The 18,356-nt window shown below is 45.7% G+C and overlaps 2 protein-coding genes across 7 annotated transcripts in view; both read right to left on the reverse strand.

The window, feature by feature from the left end:
- Positions 1 to 3,039: 3,039 nt before the first annotated feature.
- Positions 3,040 to 11,771, reverse strand: MAL (mal, T cell differentiation protein (MAL blood group)). Of its 3 annotated transcripts, XM_086879086.1 has the most exons (6): positions 11,608 to 11,771; positions 8,570 to 8,765; positions 7,531 to 7,782; positions 4,332 to 4,499; positions 4,071 to 4,196; positions 3,040 to 3,871 (listed from the first exon to the last, which is right to left on the reverse strand). In XM_086879086.1, the coding sequence occupies exons 3-6, from the start codon at positions 7,615 to 7,617 to the stop codon at positions 3,797 to 3,799; spliced, it is 456 nt and encodes a 151-aa protein (XP_086735212.1). In that variant the 5' UTR covers positions 7,618 to 7,782; positions 8,570 to 8,765; positions 11,608 to 11,771; the 3' UTR covers positions 3,040 to 3,796. The 3 variants fall into 3 exon arrangements, with proteins under 3 accessions (XP_086735212.1, XP_086735213.1, XP_086735214.1); XM_086879087.1 differs by lacking the exon at positions 8,570 to 8,765 and having other exon boundaries at positions 7,531 to 7,779; XM_086879088.1 differs by lacking the exon at positions 8,570 to 8,765.
- A 915-nt stretch (positions 11,772 to 12,686) lies between these two features.
- The window catches only part of GPCPD1 (glycerophosphocholine phosphodiesterase 1), a 43,636-nt gene continuing 37,966 nt past the window's right edge, over positions 12,687 to 18,356 (reverse strand). For 3 of the 4 annotated variants that reach the window (XM_086879081.1, XM_086879082.1, XM_086879083.1), the window contains exon 20: positions 12,687 to 14,476. In XM_086879081.1, the coding sequence (XP_086735207.1) occupies positions 14,272 to 14,476 (205 nt within the window). In that variant the 3' untranslated portion in view covers positions 12,687 to 14,271. Of the gene's footprint in view, positions 14,477 to 17,971; positions 18,073 to 18,356 lie in introns of all 4 variants that reach the window. The other variant, XM_086879084.1, reaches the window with a different exon arrangement.

Raw genomic sequence — 18,356 nt, forward strand, 5'->3', positions numbered from 1 at the left:
AGTGGGAGGTGATGCGTGCACCCTCTGTTCACTGCTGAGGCTCTGGGATTAAATTCTGTGCCTCCCCCTCTGTGAGTGCCTTTCATGGCTTTTCCCCAAATGCCAAAAGATGCTTGGGCCACCTCTTGTTAGTATGGAGAGAATACTGTACAAATCCTTCAAGGTTAGCCTGGGAATTTACATTTGGAATTCTGATGTTAAAGACATTTAGGAGCAAGTGTTACACTGATTTCAATTCAGGTTTCTAAAGACAGCAGTTGTGTATATACAGACAGGCAGGGTGAATATAATTGGGTTTTATCTCACTCTTGCAATGAAAATTCTAATTCCAAGGCCATGCCTGCTGAGCAGTGGGATGAAGGTTTTTTTCCTGTTTGCCAGCTCAGTCAAAATATACCTTCAATAGGGATTGCCAAGTGTTCAGATTGCAAAGATTCTTGTCACCAGCACATCAAGCTGCTGTTGGGGAATGTGTGCTCATGTTCAGCTGGCATCTCTGCTGTTCAGCTGAGGTCCCTACATAAAATTAATCTTCTGTGGTTTTACTGTTCCCACAGGTTTGTTCATATTAACAGAGGGACTTGTGTAGGTGTTTTACCCAGGACACAGATTGCTCATTGCTCACAGACAGAGCTGGCTGTAAAATGAGAAATTCCTGCATTTTCCATGGAGCCGGCCATAATTTTCTATTAAAAATCAAATTCTTCTCCTGCAATTCAGGAGGAGATGGAAGTTCTCCTAACTCATTGCATTGCTGGAGGCAAGGTATCCAATATGCAAATATTTGGAGAACAGTTAAAGTCGTGGTTAAACCACTTAGTTAAGCAAGAGCAACCAAGATTACAATCTGGGCATAGTTAATGAATATGTCTGCAATCTTGTTTTTAATAGGAGCTGAGGCTTTGCCTGCCTTCAAGTGCATAGATTGGTTTAACTAGCATGTAATTGCCTGGTTCTCTAGAGCAGCTGCCTGCAGCCCTCCTTGTCCTGCTGAGGAAGCTGGAGAAGAGCAGAGATGAGAGAATTGCACTCACACAACCAGATGAGAGCTGGGGGTGGCTGCAGGGGCACAGCAGGCCCAGTGTTTCAGCACTGTGAGTGGGATTTGTAGGTGCTCTGACACAAAGCCTGACTTGTGGCTTTTCAAATGGGCTGCTCCACCCAGTTACATCTGCAAGGGAATCCCAGTGCTGGAGGGATACCCCTCTGGGGGGATCTGGGAATTCCTGAGCAAATGCAGGGCATGGGATGGAGCAGCCCCACATTTTGGGCCAGGCTGGGAGCAGCTCTGTAGGCAGGGACTGCTGTCTGCGTTCAGCAAACTGCAGGGGCCAGCCTTCCCACATCCTGGGAACCCTGCCAGTCAGCCACTGACCCCATGGAAGTATCCCCAAGGGAAAAGGCTTGCTAGCCTGCAGTGTCCATCATGCCCAATGTTTTCAGCAGAGTGACAGCAAATTCAGGTCAGTGCTGCCCTCGGGGCTCTCTGTGGGAAAGAGATGTGCTGCACATCTTACAGCTGTGGGCTGTAGGTCCTGGGAGATTCTCTGAGCTCCAGGCAGCATCTTTCCCTTCAGGAAGCGCTGGGGTTGTGCCATTTTCTACACAGCTCCCGTGGGCTGCCCAGCTTCCAAGACATGTCTGTCTTCAGGGCAGTGTTGAGATGACAGGAAAGCTGGGCATGATGAACCTCTTTCGTGTCATTTCCTCTTCTTTGCGTTGTGCAGGGAAGGTGCACATTGCTGCAATTCAGCAGCCGCCCCTCCCTGTGTCACTGTCCCTGTGTCACTGTCCCTGTGTCACTGTCCCCTCTGGGGCCCTGTCCCAAGCAGGGACACTCCTTCACCCTGCTCAGCTGCCTAACTCGGGGTCACACCGCCAGGGCACTGAAGTTCCGGCTCTGTTTTCTGTCAGTTCATCCCTGACCCTCTGGTGGGGGGTCCCTTCCATCTGCCCAGCCCTGTCCCCATGGGCACGGCCATGCCAGCAGCGCCCGGCTGCCGTTCCCCGGTGCTGGATTCCAGCACGGCTGGGCTGATGCTGTGGGGGAGACAGGCAGGGTGGGGACAGACGGACACGGAGGGGGACCGGTGCAGACTGGTGTGAACTGGTGCATGGCAGGCAAGGGGAAAGCAAAGGGCAAAGCAAGGCAGAAGGAATGAGAGTGGGGCCATGCCAAGCCATGGGCTGTAACTGTGATGGCCACAAGGCACAGGGATGTGAGGGGACAGGCACAGGGCCTGGGCACAGCTGGGTGCAGGAGGAACAGACACAGCTCATTCCAAGGCCCAAGGTGGGGCTGCAGAACCCTGCCTTTGTAAACACATCTAAGCAGAAAGGCATCTTTGTATTCCAATGTCACTTTCAGGGGTGTTAATAGAACCTGGGCACCCCCACACACACCCCATGATGATGGGAAGCCAGTTTCAACAGGTGGATGTTGAACTTCAGAACCATGTGCCATTGTTCCAAGTGGCTTTGAGTTCCCTCCCTGCTCTGAAAAGGGATTTCTCTTTTCACCTCTGTTGCAACCGGTTCCCTGTTGTCACAGCAATACAAGCAAAACAAGTCAGGCTAGTTGCAGCGAGGGAAAAAAACCCCACAAATGTTTTCCTTAGTTTGCAATTAAAAAGCTTCAAACCAAACCCATAGTCACAGGTCAAAAGTTTCCTTGGATATGGAGCAACAGAGGAACCTCTAAGTCAACTTTTTATTTCCCTCTCGTGCTCTAGTCCTTGTTGTTATCCAGGAACTTCAGACTTAAAATGGAAGCATTTTTTGCTCCGCAAGCTGGAAGAGATGATTTGGCACCACTGTTCTTTAGGCACCTCTGACATGTTGAAAACATCCCTTCCTGGGTCTAAACCCCATTTCAATTAATTCAATGTCATGGTTTAACCCCAGCTGGCAACCGAGTTCCACACAGCCACTCACTCAGCCCCCGTGGTGGCACTGCCCTGTCAGGGTGCAGAGCTCCTGGGGCTGTGCCTGGGTGCAGCAAAGGGAAAAAGAGCAGCAAGGACTCACCCGTTCTCCAAATCACAGCAAACCTGTCTTTATTAGTGACACCGTGGCAGTGTGTGAGCGAACAGCCATTCACCAAAAGCAGGAGTTGATTGCCTCTGCTTATTGAGGATTTGATTCTGATCACCCAAAGAATTCTCCTACAGCCTACTGGGCCCCTTCCAGGTTGTGCTTTGTGGGGGGATCAGAGGCAGTGGTAATTCCTGGTCGTGCCTCAGAATTCAGCAGCACTCTTCAGGAGCTGCAAGGATCCACATTGCTCCTGAACGTGGATCAAGCCAAGTTAAATATTGTCCCCACAGCTCATTGCAAGTCAGAGAAGGCATTTTCAGAAACTGCATGAGAATATTAATTTGTGCAGCAGCTTTAGGGGGGGAACAGATGTAAATGGGCACGCAGCAATTAAAATGACACTGTTTCACACTTGTGCTCCTCACTGCTTGTTGGTCACTTTTCCCCTGATACCAGTAACAACCCTGGACACATAAAGGTGCAGTCCAAAGATATTTTAGCCCTTTGAACCCAACTATATTATGTTTTTAAAACTGGATGGCTTTTTTTTTTTTTAAATTTTATTTTGGCCCCAGCATCAAACTGTTCCCAGCCTGTAAGATATTGAAGGGAAACAGATTGTGCCATATTCCTTTCTCTGGCAGGCTCCTTGTCTTCATCACCAAGATCCCACATAAAAAGCTGCTTGCTTATAGGCTATACATTAAAAAACGAAACCCAAACCCAGCCTGGAGATGGCAGTCGTTGTTCCTGGGGTTGTTCAGGATGATTTCCACCTCAGGAGCGAGAACACCTTGTGGATCACATAAACCAGGGTGGCCACAAATGCAAATACCTGTGGATGGAAAGACACATCAGCCAGTCAATTTTCTCCAGCACGGAGCACACGCCTCGTGACGTGCCACAGACCTTCCATGCATGGTGAGACAGCGACTGGTTTCTCTCCCCCCTCCCCAAACTGTTGGTGCAAATAAGGATTTGCACTTGAGGCCACTCCAGAGCCACGGTTCCTTGCCCTCCTGCCAGGCACTCACCACAGCAGCAATGTTCTCCCTGTACTTCTGTCCCGGGAGCAGCATTCCAAGGGCGTAGGTCGCGTAGGCTTCCAGCACGGCGGCGCTGAGGTAGAACAGCGCTGCTGTCCCCTGGCAGATGACATCCTAAGGAACAAGGATCACACAGTCACCTCCAAGGGGGTCACACTGCCCTTACAGCCATCCCCAGCCTGCAGTTTGGAGTGCACCCCGCTCTGCAGGGCACAGCCAGGCAGGGGAGGCTTTGCCACAGGCACGTACCAAGGTGACCCAGCAGCCGCCGCCGCCGTGAGCCCCGCAGAGGTAGAGGCACAGGAGGGAGATGGACATGACGAAGCAGAACACGGAGACAAACATCACCCAGCCTTGCAGCATGGGGCTTGGGACCTCCGAGGATGCCACCAGGATCCACACAAGGCCCCCAAAGATCTGCAAGTCAAAGTGGGGGACAGGGTGAGTGCTGGATAAAATGACTTGTCCAGAGCAGAGCCAAAATCATGCATGCCTCTGGCACTGCACATGGAAACAGCCCATGAGTTCCTCACAGCCTCCATTGGAAACTGGGAATTTCACTGCAAGCATCTGCCACTGATCCTGACCCAAAAAAGTCCCTCACTGTTTCTCTGCCTCCTGGTGCCACTGCCACTCACACCCTCCCTATACCAGTATGCTCAGGAGGCTGGTTCATGCCCTTCTGAGGGCTGGCTTTGATGAACAGGGAGGCTGATTTAGGACAGGTGTGTTTGCTTCACACTCAGTGTGTCAGACCCAGCTCACCTGCACAAACAGCACAGACACCTGCCCTCACAAAGGCCACATGAAAATATCACTCTGAGAGAACAGGCTGAGGATAGGTTTGACTCCGGGTAGGGGAAAGGTGCCTGAGGCTCCCACCTTCTGCTTGGGAAAGGAAGCTGGTATTGCTGCTCTTTGGGTCATCCTTCATTGGTTACACCAGAGCCTGGTCCCAGCTGCTGGTGTGGGAGCAGGTGGGACCTTCTCAGCCAGCCTTGGGAGCACGAGTGGTGCCTTTGCACCAAAGTGCTCTCAGTAGCTTTTCTGCGCCACACATCAGCTCCACAGCTGAACCCTCACTGTGTGGAACAGTGCTGCTGTGGGCACCTATCCCTCACCACTGGCCAGTCTGGGATTCAGATAGATGTCCAGAGGTAGGAGAGCCTTGCTGACTCTAAGGTCATTCTGATCCTTGTGTCCCTGCCAGCATCCAAGTGCCAGCTCCTACTCATTTCCATTTCCATGGCACTTCCATTTCCTTCCAGTCTCTGATTTATGATAACTTAGAAAGTGTTACATCATTTGTGTCACCCCACAGCTGCAGGAAAGCTGGTTGGTGCCATTATGCAAATTGACACGTTACATCAATTATGTGTTTGAGATGTGGCAAAGACCTGAGTGAAAATGGTTCTTCCAAAGTGCTGCTGTTCTGGTCCCTCTTGTAACATCCAAAGGCTGACACATGGTAGGACACTAATCCAGTCCTTTTAATCATGTGCTGACAAAATGAGTGTGTTGCAGCTAAAAATCCTGGGGGGAAAGGTAATGGCTGCTCCAAAATCAAGCACCAATTATGGTGAGATATGAGGCTGGGGAAAGAAGTACCACAGCTCACTTCCTACCACTCACCATCTCCCCTTCCTGCAGGCTGTGGTTACTCACTCAGAAAAGTCTGTTTGACGTGGTTTGATTATTGACTTTGGTTTTATGGTGAAGACTCATAAAAAGGAAGGAAGGATTGAGAGGCTTTCAATAACTCACAGCAGGATGTGGACAGAAGTCTAAGAAAAAAATACATCTTTTAAACAGCTTTTACAAAGCAAACATACCTGCTTTCAGCTCATTTCAGCTTTTCCACATAGGTCTGGGTACCCATATGTGCAGAAAGTTCTTCAAATTAAATAGATTACAAGAACTAAACTGAGCCTCACAGATTCGAAATGGTGGCTCTTAATCAGCCCATGCAAATGTGGCGATCATCTGAGCTGCAGGTAGGATCTTCTGAAAATTTCACAACTCTCTCAGCATTTGAAATGCCAGTTTTGTTTTGTTTTGTTACCCTCTTGGCCCGTGGCAGGCAACCTGAGATTCCACTAAGGAATGAGAAACTCTTTATCCCTCTGAATGCTGTGTTTCGAGGCAGCCACCGCCTTTGTACACGGCAGAGGTCACACAGCTGCACAGCCCAGAGTCTTCCTGGAGAAGAAATCCAGTCATGCAGCATTCCTCCTTCCTGGGTGGCTCTTGGGCCTTCGGGATGCGTATTTCCAGGCCTTACTCAAACCAAAGGATAGGGTGCTCATTTCAGCCAGCTGCCCTACCAAATCCCCTGGAGACAGGGATTACAAACAAACAGTTCAAGGGGAATAAGGTCGCTGAGGCCAGCAGCAGGCTCAGCACCAGGACTAACACAACTCAGTGGCAGGGGTGGCTGGCAAGTGTCTACCACAGGGACTTGACATCCTCCTTCATGTATCTGCAGGAAACCTGGACCTTGCTGTCAGGAGAGCACAACTGGGGAGGCTGAAGCAAAGCCTTTCTCTATATCCTCTTTGCTAAATTGTTATCACCAGGAAATGCTGCCCATCCCAGGAGTGTGGACCAAGCTGGGGGACAGGAAAGGATTTGGTGCCAGATGACAAAGCTGAAGATTTTAGCATGGAATTATCAGAATGTCATGCTACAATAATCAGCCAGAGTGGACAATAATCAGTGCTGGACCAAGGCACTCAGAATCTGGAAAAAAGCCTCCCAAGCTCCTCCACTGTGTGGGGCAGAGGACACAGGGAAAAAGTTCAAGTTGAGACTTTTTGTCGTATAACCTGTGCTCAGAGTAAATGCTTTTAACCACACTGCCAAAGCCATTGAGATTATGATCTCACTCTGCTCAATGAAGTTACAAGGTGGAATGAAGTTACAAGGTGTTTGCTCACCCTTTGCTCCCCCAGACGCCCAGGTCAAGCAGCTCGGCACCTGCAGCTCGGGAATGCTGCGATGGAGCAGTGCAACCTCACCTGGCCGGGTTCTTTGCTGCTGCAAACAATTCCCTCAGCTCGCCCCAAAGCCCCCTCTCCAAGCGAGCAGCCATCCTCTGCCTGTACCATCCGCTAAAATCACCTTTCCAGTTAATTAACCGGCCCAATTTGGCAACCTACTTTAAACCCACCGGCAACCCCTGCCGTTTTCTCAGGCAGGAAATTACAACGTTTTTCAAAGGCACCAGACAAATGTAAAGGATTTTTAGACTAAAGGAGAGCTTCACAGCCTCATGCCCTGTGGTTTTCTCCGAGGGTGAGCTGCCCCCAGCCCCTGTGGCTCTGGTCTGGCGCTGGTCCTGAGCCACGTGTTTGGGGACAAGTGTCACCCCCGGACACCTGCAGCATAACCCGTGCTGAGTGCCCACCCAGCAGCCACAGCCCTCCCCCAGGGAGAAGTCAGCACTCACGATTTCAGGGATGAAGAGCACATCTGGGAAGGTCGTCAGCACGGCCAGGCCGCTGGGCAAAGCGCTGGTGGAGGTTGAGGAGGACATTGGAAGCTTCTGGCAGGGCGGTATCGGCCACTCTGCTCCTCACTGCTGAATGCAGCCTCGTTACCTCTCCCTCTCTCTCTCTTCCTCCTGTCCTCCCCTTCCTGCTCTCTTTTCTTCCTCCTTTTCTCTCCTTCCTGCCCTGGTTTCTTTCCTCCCTGCTTCCTGCTGACAGATGAAGACAGCTGTGAGTGGCACAGGTGTGGCCAAGCCCTCTTTCCTGGAGTCACATGGGAGGTGTTGGGAGATGCAGGGGCAGCCCCGGGGCAGAGTCCGGCTGTCCCCGCACGGGCTGAGCGTGCCAGGCGGGTCCCGGGACGGGGCCGAGTGGCACCGGGGTGACAGCTGAGGACAGCAGGGGACACCTGTGCCCATCCACCTGGACAGCCTCGCTTTTACTGGCCCAGTGAGCCAGCGTGGCCCTCGCACGCCCAGGCGGTGACAGCAGAGGACAGGAGGTGGGTGACAGTGGGGCCTGGAAATGTCCCACAGACATCCAGGGGTGAGGGCAATCAAAGCGCGGGGCAAAACACCTCCACCATCGCAGGAGGAGACTGGAAATGCCAAGGTAACACAAATGACCTAAAATGATGAGACTTCCCAAGAAGTCACACTTTTTAAATTTTTCTTTTTTGCCTGAAGCCCATGGGAGCAAGTAATTCCCCTTTTCCTTCATATGGAATATTTACTCCTTCTTAAAACACTTGGGCGCACAGCAAAAAACACAGAGCTCCAGAAGCTGAGGACAAAAACTGCAAAGAAAGGACTTTCTTTGAGAAAGGAAGTCCCTTGGAGAACTCGGTGAAGCAGATAAATGGAGGAGGCTGCAACATCAGAAAAATTGGGCAAATGCTTTTAATAAGCAGATTAAGTGAGGGGCAGGGTTACATGGCAGAGCAAGCACAGAACCACGGGGCTGGTGGGGCAGTGAAGGGGTGGGATGGATGCCTCTTACCCAGACCTTGGGCTCAATAATTTCCAGACTGTTGAAGCAAGAACATCTAAGAAGATAATGCCATCTTCTTTTCTTGAAGGCCTTTTCTCACTTAAATGCAAAGTCTGTGCTGACCTTCATGACTTCCTCAAAGGTGGGAGAGTGCTTTTGCTGCGTCCACCCGATTTCCCACTTCTTTAGTGAGATTCCATTTGCCCTAAGGTGACACATAATGGATGAAAACTTGGATAGGAGGCAGACCTAGAAACCAGTCAGCAAAGAGAGAGCTGGAAGCAGTGGCAATGCAGACATTGGAGCTGGAGACACAGCTCCAGAGGGGACTCACTGTCTCTCTAAGGGACAGAGATGAAGCTCTCCTGTTCCTGGGACAACAGGACTGGTGTGAGGAACAAGCAACTGCGTTATGAGGGGCAGGAGCACTGGTGATGTTCCATTTGGAAAGGCTGGGAGAGCTTTAAAAAGCCCCTTCTTTGTCTTATTTACAAATCTTTGGTGATAGATTAAAAACCAGGGGGTTTAGTAGGACACAGTGGCACAGAATGCTGAGACCAGCTTGACCAAACTCTCTTAAATTAGGTCCCTCATGAGGGTGCTCCTCCCAGCTGAAGTGGCATCAACAGGGATGTGGAAGAGCCTGCTAGGGAAGTGAGAGACCAAAGTTACGAGCAGAAACCAAAGTGCTGGTAACATCTGACTCAAACGTGTTCTGCTGAGAACAACTCAGAATCTGTAAGTTGCAGGACAATCAACCTCTTTGTACTACAAAAGATCAGTCCCAGTTTTCTCATCATATTTTCTTTAGATGCATGAAGATCAATCCCTTGGGTGGAAACACCTCTCAGGGACACCTCTGAAAGGTGAGTGAGAGACTTGCCCATGGTCAGTGACATGAGTGAGTAACATCAGTCTCTATTTGATAGTTATTAAGCTAGCTGTATTATTGGTGCAATAAATAGAGCACTGTATTAGCAGCTTTATCGTGTACTAAATAATTCTAATCAGATTGTCGTTTTGCCATTTTGCATTTTTATCTTTTTACATCTTTTTCATCTTATCATTGTCAATTTAAATAAAGCAGTCATTTATTCATCTTTGTCCTTGTCAGGTGCTGGCCACCTGAAAGGAAAGGATGACAAGGCTCCCTAGGTATAAACCACTAAGAGCTTTCTGTCCTGGAAAGGTTTCTCTGAAAGAGATCCCTGGACATACACGGTTTTGGAGTTGGTACCCCAATACTGGAGGTGAGCTCCAGGAAGAGGATGAGGATGCCTTTATTTGCTACGGAAAGCACCTCACCCCATTGGTGGTGGTGCAGGAGATGCTGCCCCAGGGAAGTACAAACCAGCAGCAGCTCTTTCGAGAGAACTTCTGTGCTAGAGCAGTCCCTGGTGGATGTATTCAACACTGGAGGCAGCACCACGTTCTGGTGCAGGGCTCCTGGGAGTGGATTGCTCCCACACAGGAAGTGCCATCAAGGAAAGCAGGTGCCGGCCTTCACCTCCCCTGGGGAACCTCTTACCTGCACCCGGAACACCGGGGAGAGACGTTTGGCTTCCAAAATAAACGTATTTCTTTTTGTCCTGGCACATTTTGCCAGTAGGGTCTGGACACTTTTGACTTCAGGTCTGCCCTTTTGAGTTTCTGAGGCAATGTCACAGTACATTTAATTGTCTAGGAGTACACAGGGATATGGGGTGGAGTTCTGAATGGCAAGAGTGGGAAGGTAAAAGCCAACAAAAATGACAAATTTTGTCCTGGCACCTTTAGTGGGAGCAGTTAGTGGAGAGTTTCAGGCTTGGATCCTGAAGAAGGGATTTATAGGTTACAAAAGAAAGGTATAGCCCAGCACTGGCTCTCTTCCAGGATGTTATAAATCCATATTGTGATTGCAAGTATTAGGATGGGTATTATATGTTAAATACTTTTTGGCTATGTATGTACTTTTTCTCTTGCTAACAAGTTTTAAGCGTAAAGGAATTTCATGGTGTCCCTCGGTACAAAGCACAGAAACCCCAGAGGGCAAAGACAGTGGGGCCCACGCTGTTATCAGCAGAAGGACAGTGGAGGCCAGGCTGTTATCAGCAGCCAGGACCAGGCTGTTGGCAGCAGAAGGATGTGAAGCCCAGCTGCCACCAGTGGCAGGACGAGGGGCCCAGACGGTTATCAGCACTGACTGCTTGCAAAGAAAGGAAATCAAATTCAAATAAAATGATCAGCAAAAATAAAAACCATACGAAGCATGCTCTGAAAAGGTGGGTTCAGGGTGTAACCATGCAAAATGCTTCTTAGAAAAGTCTGAATATGCATTAAACCCTCACAGCAGGAGGGGATAAAAAGAATGTTCCAAAGATATCAGGTGTGTACCTGGCAACACGCCAGGGCACCTGGCCATTTTAACCCTTTGCTTTATTTTCTTTGTCTCCTAATTGTCTTTTTGTTTATATTAAACTTTTTATAATTTATTAAGTGAATCTCATTTTTCACAAGGATCTTCTCTGTGAGACCAGCTGCTGGAGTTTTTTAAATTTTGGACATAGATTCTGTGAAAAAATCTGAGGGCACACAGTGAAAAGAAAGAGCAAAGACCTGTGTGTGGTGCAGTTTAGAGGCTGCAAGAGGATGAGGAAGGTCAGGGCTGGCTTTTTTTTTAAAGAACTGTATGGGAGCAGTTGCTGGCTGTTTAAAGCTTTGACACTGGGCTCTGGAGATTGATACGATGGATGCAGCCGAGAGGGAAAGCACAAACCTCCAGCATGTGGGGTGCAATTCCAGGGGTGTGAGACAAATGTGGAGCCAGCAAGAGTTTCCTCAGCTGGTAGCTGCTGTGACCAAGACTTTTGCTGCATGCTTACAGTTAAGGTACAAGATCTACGTGACTGAAAATATGTGAAGGCCCAGTTATTTGGAGAAATTTTGGAGATAGCATCCAAACTTCCTAGGAGGAAACTGCCACTGCATATCATAACAGACCAGCTCTGTCATGCCCAGTTCCCACACTGTCCAGCTACATACAGATGTATGTATATATGAACACACACATAAGTACAGGCATCCTTTCCATAGTCAATGGCTGTCCCTCCAAGGTGTCTGCAGAGTTCATTCGGTCCATGATTAAGTTCTGTCCATCCCAGATGTCTTCCAGGGCAGCAGAGCTGGTGTGCTGCTGGCTGGTTGCTGCATCAGGAGCCCATGACTGCTGGAACTGGAGCAGACCACACTCATTACCCAGGGTAGTTATGGCATACAGTGGGAATGTCATTCAGCAACCAGCCCAGCCTTTGGGTGGGCCAAAATGAAATGTTCAAAAAGCAAGAGAGAAATTCTGTCTCCCCTACTACAGCTCACACTTCTCTGGATTAAAATTCTGTAGTGGTTCCTCAGCTGGGGCAAAGCCATCTCTGTTCTGGACCATTCTGGTCTCCAACAAGCACTCCAAAGCCAGAGGTGGTAATTTCCCCTGCCAGATCCCAAACTCCTGCTCTTTGGTTCCCTCTATCTGCAATGCCAGTGGCTGTGGCAGAACAGCTCCTCAGCGTGGCCAAGCTGTGAGCTCAGCTCCAAGAACTGGCACAGCAGGAGAGCTGCTGAAGCTCCTCAGGTTTGGAGGGAGTTGCTGACACAACTTACCCAGAAAAAAGGGAGTCAGCAAGAAAACACTGGCACCCACACTGCTCAAAACTGTCCTGTAAAAACATCACAGTGGGTGGATTTATTCCCACCCCACTCCCTTCAAACAGAGAAAGTGCTTTTTCCTGAGCACTGCGAAAAAAGATTTTAAGGGTGCCTAAACCCTCCTGAGCATCCCACTGGGATTAGTCTGAGAGGGTGCTTCACACAGCACAGCTTTTAAACCCCCTTCGCACAGAACAGACGTCACACTCAACATCTCTGTGGATGTGCTTTCACAAGCAGTGACACAAACTCTGCTAGGAGTTGGCAAAGCCCTCAAGACCTGTCAAGAGGATGCCACAGGGTATACAAATGAGGAAAAAAAATAAGAAAAAAATGTAAGAATTAATCACATAGGTGAGGAATGTATCAAGTAACAGCCACAGGTTCCAAGATTCTGGTGCAGTGCCCCCTCCCCTTCTCAAAAACACAGCTCACACACTTCCAGTTTTGGTTTAGGGTTGTTTTGCATTTTTGTTTGTTTGGGGTTTTTTTTTTTTTAATAAAAGAAGGCTTCCAGATACCTAATCACTATTGTGCTGTTTGTGCAGGACAAACAAACTTTAAATACTAAAATGCACAAGTCAAAACAAGCTGTTTCAAACTGCTCAGCAGTGCAGGCTCAAGCACTTATTTGCAATGGCTTTACTCTTTGTACAATCGGTTCTATATGTAGCAATGACTGTATATAAAGAATATAGTACATACTATTGTTCTCATTGTCAATTTACAAGAGAAAAAAAATAAATATTTTCCATTCTTATTATACATTAACACTTCAGTAGAAAGTTACAGCTGTTGTGTTGGCATGACCTGCAACGTCAGGAGAAGAAGGGACATGCATACTTATCTATTAAGAACTCTAAACTATGACTTTGTAATAAATTACAGAGGATAGATACCAGCCAACAGAATACTGATTATCTGAATTCAGTACATCTGAGATTCTCGCTCCATGGTAAAAGCCAAAAATCTTGCAAAAGACAAAAGCCAGTAGCTTGCATTAAGTAAGACAAACCACGTGTGGTATAGCCTCTTCTCCAAATGTTTGTGAATAACAGGCTTGTGGTTTCTCAGGCAAAGGAGATTAAGTTGTTGAGTTGGTCCTTGCACCTTTCACACATTACTAGCACCATAAAGATGCAAGGACCTCAGCAAACATCTAAATTTCATGCTTAATAGATAAAGCATGCATTTTGTAGAGTTTGTGCAGGGTACATACTCTGTCCATTAAGGTTACTGTGCAAAAAAGATTCTCGACCACTGAAGATGTTTCTGTAATTCTGTTATGATCATTAGCAACATTTTTGAAGTTTAGCAGGCCTGTGTGCGATTAATGAAAAACCTGTACTCGTGGTTCCCCCTGATTGCTGTGCACGGGCACTGTACCACTGAGCTGAGAGCTGAGGAAACAAAGGCAGCAGCCTCAATGTCCAATGCAGTGGGGGAAAATGAGCTGCAGTTTGCTAAAAAATAAATAGTTTAAAATGGCACAAAGCTTTGTACAGGTGGATCTACCAGTGCAAATACACATACGTGAGGTACCAGTTCATTCAGATCTTTTTATAGGCCAGATCTATTTATCTATCTCTCTTAAAATCACTCTCTTAATTTCCTGCTGTCAGAAAAATGCTACAGCTTGTCAGCCTGTAAGTAAAATCAAAATCAAAACAAATTTTCAGTATATTCAGTATCAGATTATTGTCATTTCTCTAACAATTTCGTTTCTGAGCTTCCACTACTGAGACTGCTTAATTTATTTCCGTTTTTTTAAAAGCACTAGCAATAATTTTCTTTTTCAAGATTTCAGATGATTTGAGGAAAAAGTTAAAACTATATGTAAATTGGAACAATAACTGTAACTGGCTGAATATTTTAACATTGTTTGAAATTTTACTAAGTACTGTTAGGAAGGAGGAACACAGTTATTGCTATTTGAAGACTTAAAATTAAAACAAACCAACCTGAAAGCATAGACAGAACTATCCCAATGGTGAAAATTCTATAGATACAAAACAGCTTTTTGCCTAAAATTAGTCCTTTTGCATCTGAACACTCTTCAAGTTATCTACAGCTTTCTCATCCAGGTAACTATGATGGCATTTACATGCAGCTATGGATTTGAAGTGGCTAACTGAGGGACACACACAGCTTTTCAACTCTGGCAGTTCTTTCTTGAGACGTTCCAGCTGCTCCACCTGGAATATATTTGGTTGTTCAGGATTTGAGTCGTATATCCTGAATAAATGAGAAAAGAAAAAACAGTGATCAGTATAATCTAGCAGTCCACAGAAATGTACACCAGATGAAGCACCTGGGTTTTTTTTCCTTAACAGAGCAAAATTAGGTCCCAAAGACAGTTTGGGGTTAGCACCCTAAGTTTTGCTGCTCATCTCAAAATACAAAATGCTACTGCCTTTACACAGACCATGTGTAAAGTGTGTCATTTGATACACTAAAAACCTACTGGCATATACTCCATCTCCTGAAAAATGTGATTTTACAGGTGGTATAAGGCAGTGAAACAGGAGCAGTGCTCCAGGGTTCACAGTTCAAAGCATAAGAAATTTAAGAGCCCTGAGATTATTTGAACATACTGTGATATACTGCTTGCACATAATACTGCATGGAGTGTATACTTACTGTTTCAAGAATTATTTCACCTCCCTCCAGTACAGAATTTTTTCTTTTTTAAATTACCATAATTACCACAATATTAAGTGAAGTGTGAAAAATAGAAAATCTGACCTCTCTCCACACCTAATGCAAATTAACCATCTACACTACTTTAAACTTCTTTAAGTCTATCTTCTTTTCACTTTCTTCTTTTCACACATGTAAACAAAGCTGCAGGATTTGAAATGTAAGCATCATACTGGACTGACCAAGTCCAAGCCACATTCTGAGCACTCAAACACTATTCTGGTGTCATGCATTTCAAAGAAAAAGCATTGGTGCTCCTGTAACATAACATTGGTACAACACCTATTGTAACAAGGATATACCTCGATTTCCCAACAGTAGTTTTTAATATCCCTATGTTCATAGCCAAAATTTTAATCCTGGCACCCAGCTGCTCTCACTTTTAGCTGTTGCACATACACAGTGCCAGGTACTGCAGCTCTCCAGGTTTATCTCTTTCAAATGAAAATTTCTGCGAGAAATTACCACAGCCTCTGCCTTAGCCTTTAAGAATGTTCATACCTCAGTTACAATTCCTTCAAGAAAGTGGTTTGTTTTTACTTCATCATCCTCTGTCCCTCACACATTTTCAAGTCATGCCCAAAAGGAACCAATGCCACTAACAAGACAATGTAGTGCTGATGTGAGACAGTGCAAGGTGCCCTTTTAACCTGACGAGACAACTTGTGAACTGCTGGCAACTCCGAGACACCAAAAACAACATGCAGCTCAAAGATGGGTACCATAATGGATTCAAGTGAGGAAACACTTCCACAGTAATTATTGATATGGATCACAGTAAGGTCAATTTCTGTGGAGAAACTCCTAGAAGTGAGGATAGATGCTGTCCAGTTTGATGAAATTCAAACAGAAGGCATAGCATTTAAATTATGCTATTTTATTGCATAATATAATCTTATATTCTTATAAGCACTTATAATCCAATACAGGCCTAAGATATGACCCAAATTTGCCCAATGGAAGCCTTCTGCAAAATAACAGCTCTACCTTTCTTCCTTCCTGTGCTTTCTTCAGTTAAATCAGCTGACACCTCATGCATTTCCCTGCAAATTTTAGTCAAAACACTGAAAATTGAGGATAGTTTTTCTATATTAAACACACATTAGGAACTAAGAATCTGAAGTCCTTCCCATCAGTTAGACACTAGAACAGCAAAAGCATGGTTCTTCTAAGCCCCTTGTTCCTAGAACTTGGCTAAGCATGCTTCTAAGCAGCTTCTGGCAAGTATTTAATTACTAATTCTTTACTACAAGTATAAACTCTTTAATTCCTGCTCAATTCTAAATCCCTTTCAATTGAGATTCTGGTTGAACCTCCAAGCTCCTTTCAAGCTGTCCACTAGAGCCAGTCCACTCCAATGTGTGTATATGGTTTCTTTTAAACCAAAGGCAGAGAAGACAACTCAAAGCAAAATTTCAGGATTTTTTTGACCCTACTTTTTGTTTGGGTCCACAAAAGTACACCACCAGTTTGCAGCAACAGAGCTCCAGTACTTCTCTAATTATTTCCAACATCGCTGTAAAGATAAGGAATAAACTCTAATCTCCCTATCCTCCATTCTTCAACAGGACAATTATTTGTAAGCAACTATGCATGCACCAAAGTTTCTCCATCCGACTTCCTATTAATAAGCAAGCCCTGCTAAAGACTGAGAGGTACTTTAAACATTACTTTTTTAAGTAAGCACCTTCTACAAAAGACTTGCAAGACGTTGCAGGGCTCTGCAGTGTGTGTAAAACTGGTGTGTTGGGCTCCTGAAAGGTGTTCTGCAACCTCTGAAAACACACACAAGACAAGAGGCAACAGCACTGAAATACTGTTTTCATGCTCAAAAGATTTTCTGAAGCTTTTGATTAAAGCTTTTCACTTTTCTTTAGATCTCGAGGAAAACTCAAGTTTACTTTGCAATTCACAAAATAGGGAAGCCTTGGAATGTCGCTGTATAACATCTTAATTCAATCACTGAGTAGATTATAAATTAACTCATACTACACTTCCTCCACATATCCATGCTGTTATTTAAGTAACATGCAGTTTCAGGCAAACAGGACAGCCCAAATTTCAGCAGTCTTCTGCTTACAAGAAGTGTTTAAAATGCTTTTGATTTGATTGCCAGCTAAATTTGTGTAAACTTTGGGAAGTTACTAATACCAACCAAGCATAGCTTTTGCCTGCAAATGCAACATGCAGCCTAAGGAACTGTAGTGTTTGGACAAAGCTCTCATGGAAAAGCTCTCAGCATCCATGTTTGGGAAATACTGATTTAGTATTTTTATGCAGTTCTGTGTATTATTCAACAAACAAGATTCAGATCATGTAAAGTGAATGAGAAAAGATGATGCAAGTGTAAGCTAGCAGCCACCCCCTCTCCACATTGGTATTTAATATACAGCCAGCAGATGTAAAAAACCACAAGGCTGCATTGCTCTTACTGAGTTAAGTATATTTAAATACAGAAATATTTTGGACTGTTTACAAAGCCTATCCAGGAGAAAAACACCAGATCAACCACCCTAGAAATTCTGCTTTAAAAATCAGCATTTTAACCAAGACAGAGAATTTCACAATAGGTTGAAATTTCTTCTCTAATTAAAATCTAAACATCAGACTAATAAAGCATTTTAAGGATGAGATTTCTGTGCAGACAGAAGATACCCAGTCCTGCACATAAAGTACTTTTCTGTGTAGGAGCTCAAACAAAAGCCTGAAGGCAGACATGGCACCTTTCTGTAGAGGCTGCCCTTTTAATTCAAATAATTTGGTTAAACACTGAGATGAAATGTAGTTGAACATAGGAAAATTGGAGAACATCATCCCAGCATCCCAGAACATCTGTTTGGATTAATGACTTTGGGTGTACATAACAATCTGCAGCCCAAGTGGAGAAAGGCCTGGATGGGGGGAGGGAGTGCATTTGTGTTCTTTCCTCTGCCCCAGTGAGATCAGCCTCTGAATATTTTTGGCATTTGTAAGCTTCCCAGATTTAGTCTTGCAGTTTTTCTCCATGCAAAGCAAAGCCAGACCCCCTACCTGCATTTTTTTTTGCCCAGTGCTTGGTATCACCAACTTTTGGTATTCAGGACACACTTTTTCTGCCATCTTCACAACTGGCTACAGTGTTTTGGTCAATTCTACATGGATGATTAAAGTTTGGAAAAAAATAGCTTACAGAAATAATCTCTATGCACACAGTTCATAATCTCAGAAACAACTACTGCACAACTCAGTGCCACATACAAGCGAACTAAAATTCTCTAAAATTCTTCTATTCACTTCCTAGATTATTCAGATAATTAGCACTTAGCATGGTGTAAGTAAAGGTCTAGTAAACAGCAACACAAAATACCATATTTGATAGAAATCTGGACTTGGCCATAAATCCAGAGAATAAAAACTTTGCAGAAACCATGGAAGA

Source organism: Cyanistes caeruleus, chromosome 2 (genome assembly GCF_971803275.1).
Source record: "Cyanistes caeruleus chromosome 2, bCyaCae1.hap1.1, whole genome shotgun sequence".
Classification (NCBI taxonomy): Eukaryota; Metazoa; Chordata; class Aves; order Passeriformes; family Paridae; genus Cyanistes; species Cyanistes caeruleus.